At 47.0% G+C, this 12,619-nt stretch overlaps 5 protein-coding genes across 5 annotated transcripts; 4 read left to right on the top strand and 1 right to left on the bottom strand.

Annotated features, from left to right (window-relative positions):
• The first annotated feature begins 559 nt into the window (after positions 1–559).
• F5891DRAFT_1045206 (uncharacterized protein) lies at positions 560–1,395 on the top strand. Its single transcript, XM_041362235.1, has one exon. It carries the CDS (start codon positions 576–578, stop codon positions 1,194–1,196), a length of 621 nt encoding a protein of 206 aa, XP_041223531.1. The 5' UTR covers positions 560–575; the 3' UTR covers positions 1,197–1,395.
• Positions 1,396–2,210: 815 nt separating this feature from the next.
• Positions 2,211–4,361, top strand: F5891DRAFT_1045202 (Pre-mRNA splicing Prp18-interacting factor-domain-containing protein). The gene is made up of 7 exons (XM_041362234.1): positions 2,211–2,279; positions 2,331–2,453; positions 2,508–3,214; positions 3,268–3,616; positions 3,670–3,777; positions 3,848–4,069; positions 4,134–4,361. Exons 1-7 carry the CDS (start codon positions 2,264–2,266, stop codon positions 4,211–4,213), a joined length of 1,605 nt encoding a protein of 534 aa, XP_041223530.1. The 5' UTR covers positions 2,211–2,263; the 3' UTR covers positions 4,214–4,361.
• On the top strand, positions 4,362–5,731 carry F5891DRAFT_1045199 (uncharacterized protein). Its single transcript, XM_041362233.1, has 5 exons — positions 4,362–4,521; positions 4,577–4,810; positions 4,863–5,124; positions 5,178–5,424; positions 5,473–5,731. The coding sequence occupies exons 1-4, from the start codon at positions 4,384–4,386 to the stop codon at positions 5,402–5,404; spliced, it is 861 nt and encodes a 286-aa protein (XP_041223529.1). The 5' UTR covers positions 4,362–4,383; the 3' UTR covers positions 5,405–5,424; positions 5,473–5,731.
• A 1,424-nt stretch (positions 5,732–7,155) lies between these two features.
• Positions 7,156–9,740, bottom strand: F5891DRAFT_1191263 (uncharacterized protein; the record flags this gene model as incomplete). Its single annotated transcript, XM_041367431.1, has 8 exons — positions 7,156–7,318; positions 7,365–7,407; positions 7,465–8,199; positions 8,255–8,579; positions 8,638–8,964; positions 9,018–9,307; positions 9,359–9,442; positions 9,497–9,740. The coding sequence occupies 8 exons, from the start codon at positions 9,738–9,740 to the stop codon at positions 7,156–7,158; spliced, it is 2,211 nt and encodes a 736-aa protein (XP_041223528.1).
• Positions 9,741–10,433: 693 nt separating this feature from the next.
• F5891DRAFT_1191262 (uncharacterized protein) lies at positions 10,434–12,375 on the top strand (the record flags this gene model as incomplete). Its single annotated transcript, XM_041367430.1, has 10 exons — positions 10,434–10,458; positions 10,515–10,629; positions 10,681–10,857; positions 10,917–10,963; positions 11,033–11,188; positions 11,243–11,495; positions 11,546–11,645; positions 11,694–11,762; positions 11,827–12,166; positions 12,215–12,375. The coding sequence occupies 10 exons, from the start codon at positions 10,434–10,436 to the stop codon at positions 12,373–12,375; spliced, it is 1,443 nt and encodes a 480-aa protein (XP_041223527.1).
• Between the last annotated feature and the right edge of the window lie 244 nt (positions 12,376–12,619).

The raw sequence follows: 12,619 nt of genomic DNA, 5'->3' as shown, positions 1-12,619 counted from the left end.
GAGTAGCAGCAAGGCAACAGCAAGGTATACATCAACATACCGAAAATTATGAAAGCGTTCAAATTTTTATCAGTGTGGCTAATTTCCGAGACTCAATTGAGGTGATTCAGAAAACGATTTTGGACCCTAAGAATCGGATTTGATGTGGATTCTGGAATCGTGCTGAAGCACAGCTGGCAAGCGCCTCTCAAGGCACTTCTAGTGTCTAGTACATAACTTAGAGTACGTATCATTGGGTGACTTCCCGCAGCATTTAGAATTCTAGATTTTGTTCTAAACCTTAAAATTCGAAGGCTCGGCCAAGTGGAATATCTATCTAGAAACCCAGTCCTAGAAATGGACTTCTTGTGTGAGCCAGCAATTCAAGTGACATTTGCCCATGGTGCAGAATGCAACATGAATGTTGAATAGCATGGAAGAGAGGATCTTGGATTGATCTTGGACATACAAAAGCCTTTACAGTCGTTTGCATAATGGTTTAGACAAACCGAGTGATTTCGTGCTGTATTTGCTTCTGTTTAACAGGACCAAAGTGTGACACTGTCACACTGCTCCGCCGTTTCACATCCTCGACGATGCCTGCAGCAACGTCTACGCAGCTGCGTGAACGTGTTATCGTCTGGTATCATGAAATGCACATACCCATTGATGAAATTGTAACACTTTCAGGCCTTTCACGTGCAACTGTGTACAATATCCTTCAAATATACAATAATCATGGATCTCTACATAATCCACTCAATCTACCCAGTGGCCGCCATCGTAACTTGGAAGCAGGAGATCTCACGTACATTCAAGGGCTTCTTAGTGCGAATCCCACCATGTTTCTCGATGAAATTCAAGATCACCTTGCTGAAACACGCAATATCGAAGTCTCTATTGCTACACTTTCTCGCACCCTCCGAAATCTTGCAATCACACACAAGTCTGTCGCAAAGGAAGCACTCGAGCGTGATGAACTATTGCGAGCTACGTGGCAAGGCGAGATCTCACGCTACAGCGAAGATCAGCTTGTGTTCTTGGACGAGGCCATACTAATGAGAGACGGAGGGGATGGTCATCAGTTGGCCAAGCTTGTGTGCTACGGTCCGCATTTTTGCGAGGGCAGAAGTGGCCTTTCCATGCTTTCCAGGCAGGTCAGATGTCATTGCTTGGAGGGCCGACACACTGATGCTGATGAGGAACTCTTTACCTGACGACAAATCCATCATTGGCAATTAATACATGAACTAGTGTTGCTTACGAATCACGATAATATCATGTGGTGCCTCGTCAGCCTCTTGCGATAGCTGTGCGTCATTATTTTCAGGTAGAGGAGACTCGGGGATATCAATGGCAGGGCCAAGGACTTGTGGTCCCTGTCCGTTGGTTATCACAGAGCCGAAGTTCCTGCCTACTAAAGAATCAAAGATACATAAGACAAGAAGAGAATTTAAAGGTAAGCTACATACCTTGCACAGGAGTGCTCACGACGGAACTTTTCTGAGGTGAATGGTCAGAAGGCAACGGCACAATATTTTCTTTGACATGAGTAGGCACAAGCTGTGGAGCAAGTGTCGGATACATCACAAGTTGCTGGAAGGGTGTGGACTGGTAGTACCGCTCAATGAGCCGATCTTGAACTGACGAGGACATGATGAGCAGCGGGGTTGCAAGTGCGAATTGATTGTCACTCACTATCAACATGCTTGAATTTATGTGCCAGTCCTCGCTACCTGAAAATCGTACGATGCAGGCTCAAGCACACTAGTCAGTCTCATTCACCAGAGTAAAATGAAAATTAGTGCACATTCAACAGACTAAACAGCCACAAGAATGATCGATTTACGAACTTGAAATTGTCCCTGCACGGCAGGCTAGATTGGGGATTCAGACACACAACTTGAAGCTTAAAGACAGACCAGAGGTAAACACGGGTCAAAATTGTTGCGCTACTCATAGAGATAGCTTCCGTGGACAGTACACGGTCATGAGCAACAGCGCTCAGCGCCCTGCATCATCCTTCGTTCAGCGACGTCGCGAGAGCTTCAATCCTGAACGCGGTGTTAGCGTGACACATGTAACATGTTTGTTCCAGAAACACAACCAAACATATCAGCAGTCTAGTTTGGTTGTCTAAACCATTATGCAAACGACTAACCTGTAATCACGTAATCACCCGCCATGAATAGTGTGAGACACTACTTCCATAATAGATCCCGACGTACAGTACGATACAGAAGCACTTTCAAGTTATTCACGAACCGTCAAAGGTCGCAGCAAAATGGCTTCATCTTCAGGTATGTAAAACTATTTGAGAAATAAGTTTGTCTCAAATCGTCTTGTTTTAGCTGTCGGAAAGCTTTCCCGTGAGGAGTTTCGACGCCAAAAGGACCTCGACGCTGCCAGAAAAGCTGGAACTGCTCCTGCAGCTCTAGACGAGGAGGGACGGCCTATCAACCCTCACATTCCTCGTGAGTTTATATTATATATATTTATGTATCGAGTAATCTTATTCTCTATCACAGAATACATCTCGCAAGCTCCGTGGTATCTTGACACCGGCGCACCGTCACTAAGCCATCAACGTCGGCCATTCGACGATCGCTCCGCAGACAAACTCGACAACTGGTATGACCGTGGTGCGAAGGCAGGACCTGCTGCAAAGAAGTACCGAAAAGGCGCATGCGAAAATTGCGGCGCAATGACCCACAAGAAGCAGGACTGTCTCGAGCGTCCTCGCAAGAAGGGGGCAAAGTTCACGAACAAGAATATTCAGGCGGACGAGATCATACATGACGTAGCGACGGGATTTGATGCGAAGAGGGATAGGTGGAACGGGTATGATCCTGCAGAGCACAAGAAAATCTATGAGGAGTACGAAGCTGTCGAGGCAGCACGTCAGAAACTGAGGGAGGAAGAGATTGACAACCAAACAACAACAGATTTGGCTGCGGTACGGAAGCTGGCGAAAGCTGGAAAGAAGGAGGGAAAGGAAGCTGATCCTGACTTTGGTTCGAGCGATGAGGAAGACGCCGACGACGACAAATATGCAGATGCTGCAGATGCTGTAGGACAAAAACTCGACACGAAGACTCGCATTACAGTTCGGAATCTGCGCATCCGAGAAGATACCGCTAAATATCTCATAAACTTGGACCCAGAGAGTGCATACTACGATCCAAAAACTCGCTCAATGCGTGACGCTCCCATGAAGAATGTACCTGCAGAGGAGGTATGCGTTCACGCTTCCTTCCTTGAATCAGCCCTAATTGACCACTATGACAGGCGAAATTTGCTGGGGATAATTTCTTTCGGTTCTCTGGCGAGGCTCCTGAAGTTCAAGAACTGCAGCTTTTCGCATGGCAAGCGGCAGCTCGAGGGAATGATGTTCATCTCAACGCCAATCCCACTCAAGGTCAACTTCTTCATCACGAATTCAAGGAGAAGAAAGAGATGATGAAGGACGTCAACAAAGTCAGCATTCTGGCAAAGTATGGTGGCGAGGAGTACCTCGAACATGTGCCAAGGGAGCTCATAAATGGGCAAACGGAAAATTACGTCGAATATTCGCGGACTGGCCACGTTATTAAAGGGAAAGAACGTGCTAAAACGCGGTCAAAGTATCCAGAAGATGGTGAGCTTCTACTTTCTGATAGTTGTGAGATGTGGCATTAACATGAGTTTTAGTTTACGTTAATAATCATACGTATGTATGGGGCTCGTGGTACGACCTTTCAAGCAGTACCTGGGGCTATGCATGCTGTCATTCGACCATCCACATCTCATATTGCGCTGGTGAAGCGGGCAAGGAAGCTACACAGGCTTCGACAGCCCAAGCCTTGCTTGCATCATCAGGCTCAATCAGAGCCCTCTGCCCAGGACAACGAGGTGAGAGCCCGAATAGACCAAAATTACTCGAAGAAGCGAGTAGGCGAAGGGGACGTCTCTCTCGATAAGGATCGGTTAGCGGAGGCCATCAGTGAGGAGAAGAAGCGGAAAGTCAGGGGAGACAAGGATGATGATCGATCTAGCAAGAAGATAAAAGGCTTGCAGAGCGGTAGCCACGATGTTACTGAGGAGGAGCTCGGTATGTGTTTAATCTTCCATACTTTGCGATTGGATGCTTTCTGATGTGGCCTATCATCTTGCAGAGGCTTATCGAATGACGCGCCGGAACGCTGAAGATCCCATGGCAAACTACGTGGACAGCGAAGATGTATATACGCGATAATGTATTTTACCTTGCTTTCTCCTTGCTTTCTCCTATTCTTTATAGCATATTCTTTGGAGTTTTGTATTTGTCGAACGACGTTTGGGTCTATGTATTTCACACGAAGTCGAACAATAAGCCAATACTAAAGCTGTCGGGACGCCGTCATTTATGACTGTCAAGTCTTTCCCATGACATTCTCAACAGCGCCTGCTCTATTATTTGGTCTGGGCGTACGCATTGCTCTCAACAAGTTCTCGAGCACTGCTGATGCCAGTGCTGACGAGGCTGTCATCAGCGATGTCATCCTTCTCGGCGTCGTCCAAGGCGTCGCACTATATTATACTTTAATGGAATATTCTGATCTCGCGTTCGTCGTTGCAGTTCGGCATCGCTGTCAAACTCGTTATCGAGTTTATGATGCTCCAGGACGTCTCCAGGTGCGCGACCACCTTACTCGGTGTCGCCCTTGGTGTCCTAGTCACCGACATCCTATCGCAACTCATCGAGGACGGATACTTTTATGACTTTCACGGAGACTCTGTTCACGACAAAGAGAGCACATATACCTCAAAACGAAAGCGTCTCGTCAAATTCCAGTCTAGCACCGAGTACCAAGTGATACCCCCCAGTCGACCACCGCGCTCCCGCAAAACCTGAACCAAGTCAGCGATGGCGTACGCCACCTTCGCTGACATCCACTTCTAGCATCGATCCCAACCACACCATGAGCCCGCCTGAACGGGAGTTGGCGATGCTACGCGCAAAGGCGTCGTTAGCGGATAGTGAGCGGAGGCGGTTCAAGGAGGAAAAGAAGTGGGCTGAGTCGCAGGGGAACTTTGCGCGGGTATCTCAGATGAGTTGGCAGGTGAAACGGTACACTGCTCTTACGCAGAGTTTCACTCGGGAAGCGGATGCGAAATTCCTTGAAGGTGAGACATTCATCCACCTTTTCGATTGCATGTTTAATGGAATGGCTTTCTAGTGACTGCGATGAAACAACAGCTGCAGCTGCAGCCTGACGCTGTTGCCGCGATTGCTCCACAACCCTCAAACAGACATCAGGTCGATCGGCATACAAATCACTCTCGACAAACAACCCAGGAGGTTGTGATTGATAGGCAATCCACGGTTACAGTAGATGTTCCAAGGAGGCATCGGAGGCAGAGTTCTGGGACCTTGAAGTCCGCAATGCGTCTTCAAGTACGATAATGACATGACGAGTAGTACGAGTAAGTAAGATACTCCTTCTTGGATACTAGACCTGACGTTGTAAGGAGATCATATTACGATCCTGCAACCGTCACCGCCTATTTTGCTTCATTTACTTGAAGGCTTTTCTAGGACTTCTTTGTATCATTAGATCTGTTCTTTTTTTGGCACAGTGCAGAGCTGTCTCAGAAAATCAAACGTCCTCTTGGTCGGAGATTTGGTTGCAATTCCAATTTGTCTGGACTCTGCATCTAAGTAACATGTATGCATATAGAAAGTTCCGTGTTAATGCGTGCTAAATATTGTAGACGTATATATTACAGTGTATACGTGTAGGTGTGTAAGTCGCAGTACAGGGTCCGTCGGGCCGGCAACACGAACGAGCTCCTGTGGTGTTGACCCCATTTTTTACGCTTGTGGGAAGCACTTCGAGGAAATCATTTGATCATCCTCCCCCATTCAGCCTCAAATCGTGCTAATAGCGGCGGCACCAAAAACCAGGCATCATATGGAAAGCCGGACGCGCGCGCTCCGTTACACGATGTGACATGCACCAAATGAGGTAGTCACACGATTGGGACACCGGACACCTCCTGACACCTCCCACGCAAGAAAATTATATCCCTTAGTCACATGATACAAGCCACATGGCACTTTTTCCTTGAGTGACGTCAGCACTCAAGGAAAAAGTGCCACGTTTTCTTGGTCATGTGACAGCGTCTATTAGGATCATATCGGAAAACATGACTCGCACATCTGAATTATGTCTGCATACATATACAAAATAGTTCTGATTAGACTCTGCAAAGAATATATACAAGAGGTCCTAGGGATCCACGAAGGGTGCGGGTTTTTGGGAGGTATGGCCAGCTCGTACCCTCACCCGCACCCGTGCAGGGTTTACCCATGGGTAGTACATATAAATATTAAGTTAGAACTATGAAAAAAAATGATTGTGAAAAAGAACTTACTGAGACATTGTGAACGGCAGGGAACGACTTGGATCAGCATGGCTCAAGCTTGAAGCGGGATCGACACACTGACAACCTGCAAATGGTGGGAAACGACTTGGATCAGCATGGCTCGAGCTCGGCACAGGACCAACACACTCACAAGCTGTGAATGGCGGGAAACGACTTGGATCAGCTTGGCTCGAGCTCGACGCAGGACTGACACACTCACATCCTGCGAACGACAGATTCAACTTGTATCAGCATGGCTCTTGCTCAAATGAGGATCGGCACACTCACATACTGCAAACGTTGGGCGATGACTTCAATCAGCATGGCTCGAGCGCGACATGGGACCAACACACTCACATCCTGCGAACGATGGGAAACGACTTGTATCAGCATGGCTCTTGCTTGAATGAGGATCGGCACACTCACGTTCTGCGAATGTTGGGTGCAGGCTCGGAGCACAAGACACTTCGCCTGTAGGACTTGAAGACAGGTGTTGTGTTGAAGAGGATGGAGGGGCATCACAGTGAGGTGTTGGAATTGGCGGTATCACGAGTTGGGAATTTGATAGCAAGCGGTGATAGCAGAGGAGAGAGGACATTGTAATGTGGAACTTGAAGATAAAAACTCACTTCGCTCCAAGCACAACCTAAACAGACGTCGAAAGGTTGAATTTGTGAGGCTGGTTAGATGTGGGATAACAAGTATTTGAAGACAATAAACGGGAGTTGGAAAAGACGTGCTGACGAAGTTGGAAAAGTGTCTGTTTACATGCGTTGTGATAGTAATTATCTAATTTTCTACAACTAGTGCTTCATCGTCATTTGCCTCCTTCACGAATGTTTCCAGCCCAAACCATCCACAGTACTCGTTGCAGGCATGCTGGTCTTCAAATTTGCTGACAGATGCCTCAATATTTCCCTCACCAAAAATATCACATCCATCGCTGACGGACCTATCCCAACATCAGTATTGAGTCTGAACAAATGAAAAAGACATACGGATGAGTCAGGACCTGAGGATCTGTGAGTAGTACTGTACTACCTGAATACATTGGGTCATTCAGCGCTGAGGATTGAATGTATCGAAAATCGGACATACCCTGATAGTCGGATATGAAAGCGAGCTTGCCGGTCTTGACATACTGGACATGCTGCGTGAAAACAAAGAATTCGGCCATGTCGTAGCCATAGTCCAATTCATCGAGCAATGGATTGGCGTCCATATTGTGGATGAATTTGACAAACATATCATCACCACCCTCAATGAGCTCTTCAAGGAGAAAGACAGCCCGTGTTGACCCTGTCTTTGCTCCAGGCTTGCTACCCCCTTGGTGGTGGCACAATGCAAGGCCAGCTTCTACAAATCGAACACGTGGGACAGCAAACGGCGGGGGTTCAGGTGAGGACGCAATGGAACGATCGATGAAGTCGTATGTGAGCTTTAATAAAGACTTGGACCAGTATAGGACGTTGGCCTCTCTGAATAGCTTCTGTAGCTCGTCGACGAGTGAATACCGGCCAACTTTATAAGCTCCAACCTTCATAGCAGTCGGAAATACTTTTTCGAATGGCCGTTTGACCACGACCTTATGACGGGCCACTGATCCGAGACCAGTCTTGGGAGGAGCTGTGAGCGTGAGCCATCCAGCGTTCGCAGTCTTGAAGCCACCAATTCCAATGAAGCCGTCCGTCGATGTATCAATAGTCAGCTGTCCAATGGAAGATTCAGCCGTGTCCACCGAAAATGAATGATGCTGTTTGTGTAGCAAGAGGTCGGTGATATCGCGGGTAGGGATTGGGTGAAATTGCACACTTTCACTATGTAGTCCAAAGACTATAAAATACTAGTAAGTGCTAATGCAATTTGAGAAATCCGTGAACGAGCATACCTTGCTTTACATTTAAGTTGGCACCTCCGCCGATCTTCAAGACTTCTTTGAGCAGATCACGATCAGGTGAATGAAAAGCTGTGGGAGGTGGATTCTTCTTTCGAGGTGGAGATGAAGTACCACTGAGACTGCTAGAGCTTTCAGCACGCTGGTGGGCTCTCTTGGTAGAGACCGTCACAGAATTGTTGGTGGTCACGGATGGTAAGAAAAGCTCATTTTCAGCGAGCGAAGTTGTTGCTGATGAGGGCACATTGAAACTGACGGCTGTGTGAGCAGTAGCATGTTCACTAGACTGAGTGCAGCTCGTTCGGATAGCTTCAGCTTCCTGGACCGCAAAACTAAGGTTAGGGCACTAGTAAATAGACAACATAAAATATACATACCATTTCCGCACGAAGTTCCAACCAATTCTCGTATTCATTCCACTGGGCCTCCGGGACAACGACCATCAGCGCAAATTGTTTAGATTTGAAGGTCGATTTGGTGCCTTTGCGAGATGGCTGCAGGCACTGATCATAGAAATAGGGAACCAATTGTGGGTGATTGGATAGGTCCACCCATGCAGCATCTCGGATTATGAACTCCTCAACACGCCAGACAAATTCTCCATCGAATTTGCGTAACTTTGGGACGACAGTCTCCAAAGCTAGCTTGATGAGCCCAGATGCGTCAATTCGAGCATCAACATCCTTCCTACCCTCACATATGTTCTAGTAAGCTGAAGTGTAAGTAAGTCACAGCACATTTTAAGATGTAAACATACTCCAATAGGAACACCTCGTTTTTTGCGCGCTCCGGCACCTTCGTGAACCACAGTAATTTCAAGTAAAATGGTCTCTGCTAGAGATGAAGCGTATGCCATTTTCCCCCAGCGGTCACGCTCAGCAGCATAAAGTGCGTGTTGCGACGAATACCCAATGGCACCTTGTTGTGACGAATGCCGGATGGATGATGAACCTTGCGGCCCTTGCCATGATGTAGGGATTCTAATATCTGGCCCTCTAGGACGAAAGCCACCAGGTACAGCAATGACAGGAGGCGGATTAGGTGTCGCTGTGATAAATCAGATCATAAATCTCCGCAGTAACACAAATCTTGACTTACATCTTCGTTGTGCCGCATTCACCAATTGTTGTATTGTACGTGGATCAGGAGGGGCGCGGCCTTGTGATTGTAAGGTTCGATTACCTGAGTCAGTAGTCTGTAAGCCAGCCACTTGTCAATTAGATGGTGATCGCATACCTGTAGGTCTCACTGAAGTAGCTCGTTTATTCTCATAATGCAAGTGGCAGGATTCACACACATAGCGCCCACGTTGACCTGGCTCGATGGTCGCAACATAAAAACATGGCTCTCCAGTCCTAATGTTAGCCATGCAAGACGGACGATCGCAAATTCGATCTTCTTTGGCATAGGCATCCTCGGTGTACTGGGTGAGAAGTTCATAGTCTGACATGGCGCTCTGAAGGTAGTCTGCCAAGTGCATGCTAGACAGCTTAAATATCTCATGACCCGGAGATTTATGATGCGGTACATTGGGTGGTGACAAGCACTTGAGGAAAGTCTGTATCATCATGAGGAACTGGCGCCTCCAGAGACACTAAGGAGCAGTTTGAAAGAGTTAGATAGAGAATCATGAATCATATGGAACTGGCACCTCAAAAGACACTATGGAACAATCTGAAAGAGTTGAATCTGAAATGCGCAGCCCAAGAATGTTTTGGCGCCTCCAGAGACACTAAGGAGCAGTTTGAAAGAGTTAGATAGAGAATCATGAATCATATGGAACCGGCACCTCAAAAGACACTATGGAACAATCTGAAAGAGTTGAATCTGAAACGTGCAGCCCAAGAATGCTTTGGACCGCGGACAACATTTCTTAGTTCAATTAGTGGTAGTTGCAAGCCCTGACTCACTGAGAATCGGAACGTTCTGAACGTTTGGAACGTCCAGCCCAAGTAGTTACTGAACTTGACTTAGGAAGATGTGAGGCACAAGGAGGGCATTAGTGGGACGAGCGGGGCATGAGTGGCGCAAGGCCGGGCACGAATTCCGTGAATTCCCATGTTGCCGCAGCACGAACTTCTTCTAGTCAGGGGCCACTGAACTAGGTAAGTCCAAAGGAAATCACCGTTAATATAAAGTGTAACCCTGCAAGCCTCAGAGTGAGCACGTTGCAATGCCCAACCAGAACAAACCTACACGTATGTACCTTTCAACTTGAAGTCACTCCCACTAGGCATCTGAACACTCTAAGCAGCCCCGCTGGACGAAATCGCACCTCATATCCTTCGCCTCTGGAAGGCCTGCCAGACCGATCGGCAGATTATCCAGGAATTGCAAAAACACATCGACACGACTCGCTACGGTATCGGGTGAGTAGTGTTTAAATCTAGTTATTTAAGTGTTAAATAATTATACACTAGGCTTACCACACTTTTGAAAGTTCGAAAGACGATGGGTCTTCAACGTACCCGTCAACAGCATCACACAGTCGAAACCATTCATGATGCAATGCTCGATTTACGTGCTACATATCCGAATGCTGGTGCACGTGAAATGGTGAGTTTACTATACCATGAACGGGAAATGAGTGTTGCTAGGTGAGTTATCTTTACATTGTGAGGACCAATTTTACTGACCTACGAGTTTCGCATCCTAGGAGGGTTGTGACAGAGTACTTTGCTTTGTATGAACCGGAACTTGTTCGTCAGCGCAAGGCTTGTCGCCTTTGAAGGAGACGCTTCTGGGCAGCTGGCGTGAATGATTTATTCGCAGTCGATCAGCATGACAAGTGGCTCAGATTCGGTCTTGGGCTGCATACTGGCATTGAGCCTTTCTCTGGTCGTATAATGTGGACTCGGGTCTGGCATTCCAACCGAAATCCGCAGCTCATTCTGAGTTACTACCTTAACACAATCGAGGCTCTCGGTCGTAAGTGTTTCACATTTTAAAGCACAAACATACTAAGTTCGACTTAAATTTTAGATATGCCAATGGTCACTCAAAGTGATCCGGGGTCCGAAAACTATGGGATTGCAAACGCGCATACCATGCTGCGACAGTATCATGACAAAGCTTTACATGGTACGCTCCAGCATCGTTGGATGCGAACGAAGAAGAATGTTATGCCAGAGATCGCATGGTCTCAACTGCGCCGGCGGTTCACACCTGGATTCGAGAATCTTCTTGATCATGGCGTCAATTCTGGTTGGTATGATTCAAATAATACCCTTCAAGTGTGCGTCATTTTTCTTCTGTTTGAGTGTTAGTTGTCATATTTGTTTGCAGGATGGTTTTCCGTTGGGTTTTCATACCGTGGCTTCAGCAGGAGCTCGATGCATATCAGGATCGTATTAACAATACTGCCAAGCGGCACGACCGCAACAAAGTACGTGCCTGTGGTTTTACTCTCAATAAGCATTGACACGCCATCCAGATTCTTCCTCATGGAGTACCCAATCTTATCTACCATTCAGCTGAAGATTTTGGAGCATTGGATTTCAAGGTACGTGCTACATCAATTTGGTTGTTGTACTGGCAATAGTACTCTAATATTGGTACTATCATAGATTCAAATCGAACCCGAGGCCCTAGACTTCGTCCGAAGTCTTTACATCAAGCCCTCTCATTGCGTGTTTGACCTGGTCCCAGAGGGTTTCGGCAAATGCATCCAGCATTGCTACAATGATCTCGGTCGCCCAGTTATCACACAACAATCAGTCTGGGACACATATCGGCTTTTGCTAGATGCCCTCCAGCTCGCTGACAAGTTACCAGGCGAAATTCAGCTGCAGGATGATGAAGATGAAGATTTTGTTCCACTTTTAGATGACTATCAAGACTTACCTTCTCGCGAGGATCCCAATGGCGCCTATTATATGGGTGGTGTGGGCGGAGGACTTGGCCTTGGTTTGTCGTCTCCAATCCTGACAGTCTAAACACTGATGTATTTGCTAGACACTGAACACTGTCGTCAACTAGATGTTCTCTCACACAGTGATGAGCCGGATATCACAACAGGGATTGACGAAAGCTTGGTCGGTCTTGATCACGCTGGTTTGGTGGTTTGGGAGTTCTCGGATTGCGAAAGTGACGATGAAATGGTAGATGGATGGTGATTTTTCTTCGTCGTGTATATATCTAGTTACCTACACCTCTTGTTCTTGGACAATTTAAACTAGGAGTACACAGGGTCCTACTGCCTATTATGGATGTGTGACGCTTAATAATGAGCGCGCGCGTCCGGCTTTCCATAGCATCATCCTAGTCGGCGGAGTAAGGACAGATCAACCCAGAGGATCAACAACATATCTACAAAGCACCCCGTTCATTAACTTCAAATACTACCGACCACCTTCCATT

Source organism: Suillus fuscotomentosus, assembly GCF_016647785.1.
Source record: "Suillus fuscotomentosus strain FC203 chromosome Unknown F5891scaffold_42, whole genome shotgun sequence".
Taxonomy (NCBI): Eukaryota; Fungi; Basidiomycota; class Agaricomycetes; order Boletales; family Suillaceae; genus Suillus; species Suillus fuscotomentosus.
This window is presented reverse-complemented; position numbering and strand designations above follow the sequence as displayed.

What these genes read in the sequence shown, in the direction of transcription:
- F5891DRAFT_1045206 (XM_041362235.1), top strand. Translation starts at nt 576, where the DNA reads ATGCCTGCAGCAACGTCTACGCAGCTGCGTGAACGTGTTATCGTCTGG.
- F5891DRAFT_1045202 (XM_041362234.1), top strand. An exon ending in AGAATGTACCTGCAGAGGAG is followed by an intron (nt 3,215 to 3,267) that starts GTATGCGTTCAC and finishes CCACTATGACAG; the next exon opens with GCGAAATTTGCTGGGGATAA. An exon ending in GTCAAAGTATCCAGAAGATG is followed by an intron (nt 3,617 to 3,669) that starts GTGAGCTTCTAC and finishes CATGAGTTTTAG; the next exon opens with TTTACGTTAATAATCATACG.
- F5891DRAFT_1045199 (XM_041362233.1), top strand. Translation starts at nt 4,384, where the DNA reads ATGACATTCTCAACAGCGCCTGCTCTATTATTTGGTCTGGGCGTACGC. An exon ending in TTCTCGGCGTCGTCCAAGGC is followed by an intron (nt 4,522 to 4,576) that starts GTCGCACTATAT and finishes TCGTCGTTGCAG; the next exon opens with TTCGGCATCGCTGTCAAACT. An exon ending in AGTCTAGCACCGAGTACCAA is followed by an intron (nt 4,811 to 4,862) that starts GTGATACCCCCC and finishes GAACCAAGTCAG; the next exon opens with CGATGGCGTACGCCACCTTC.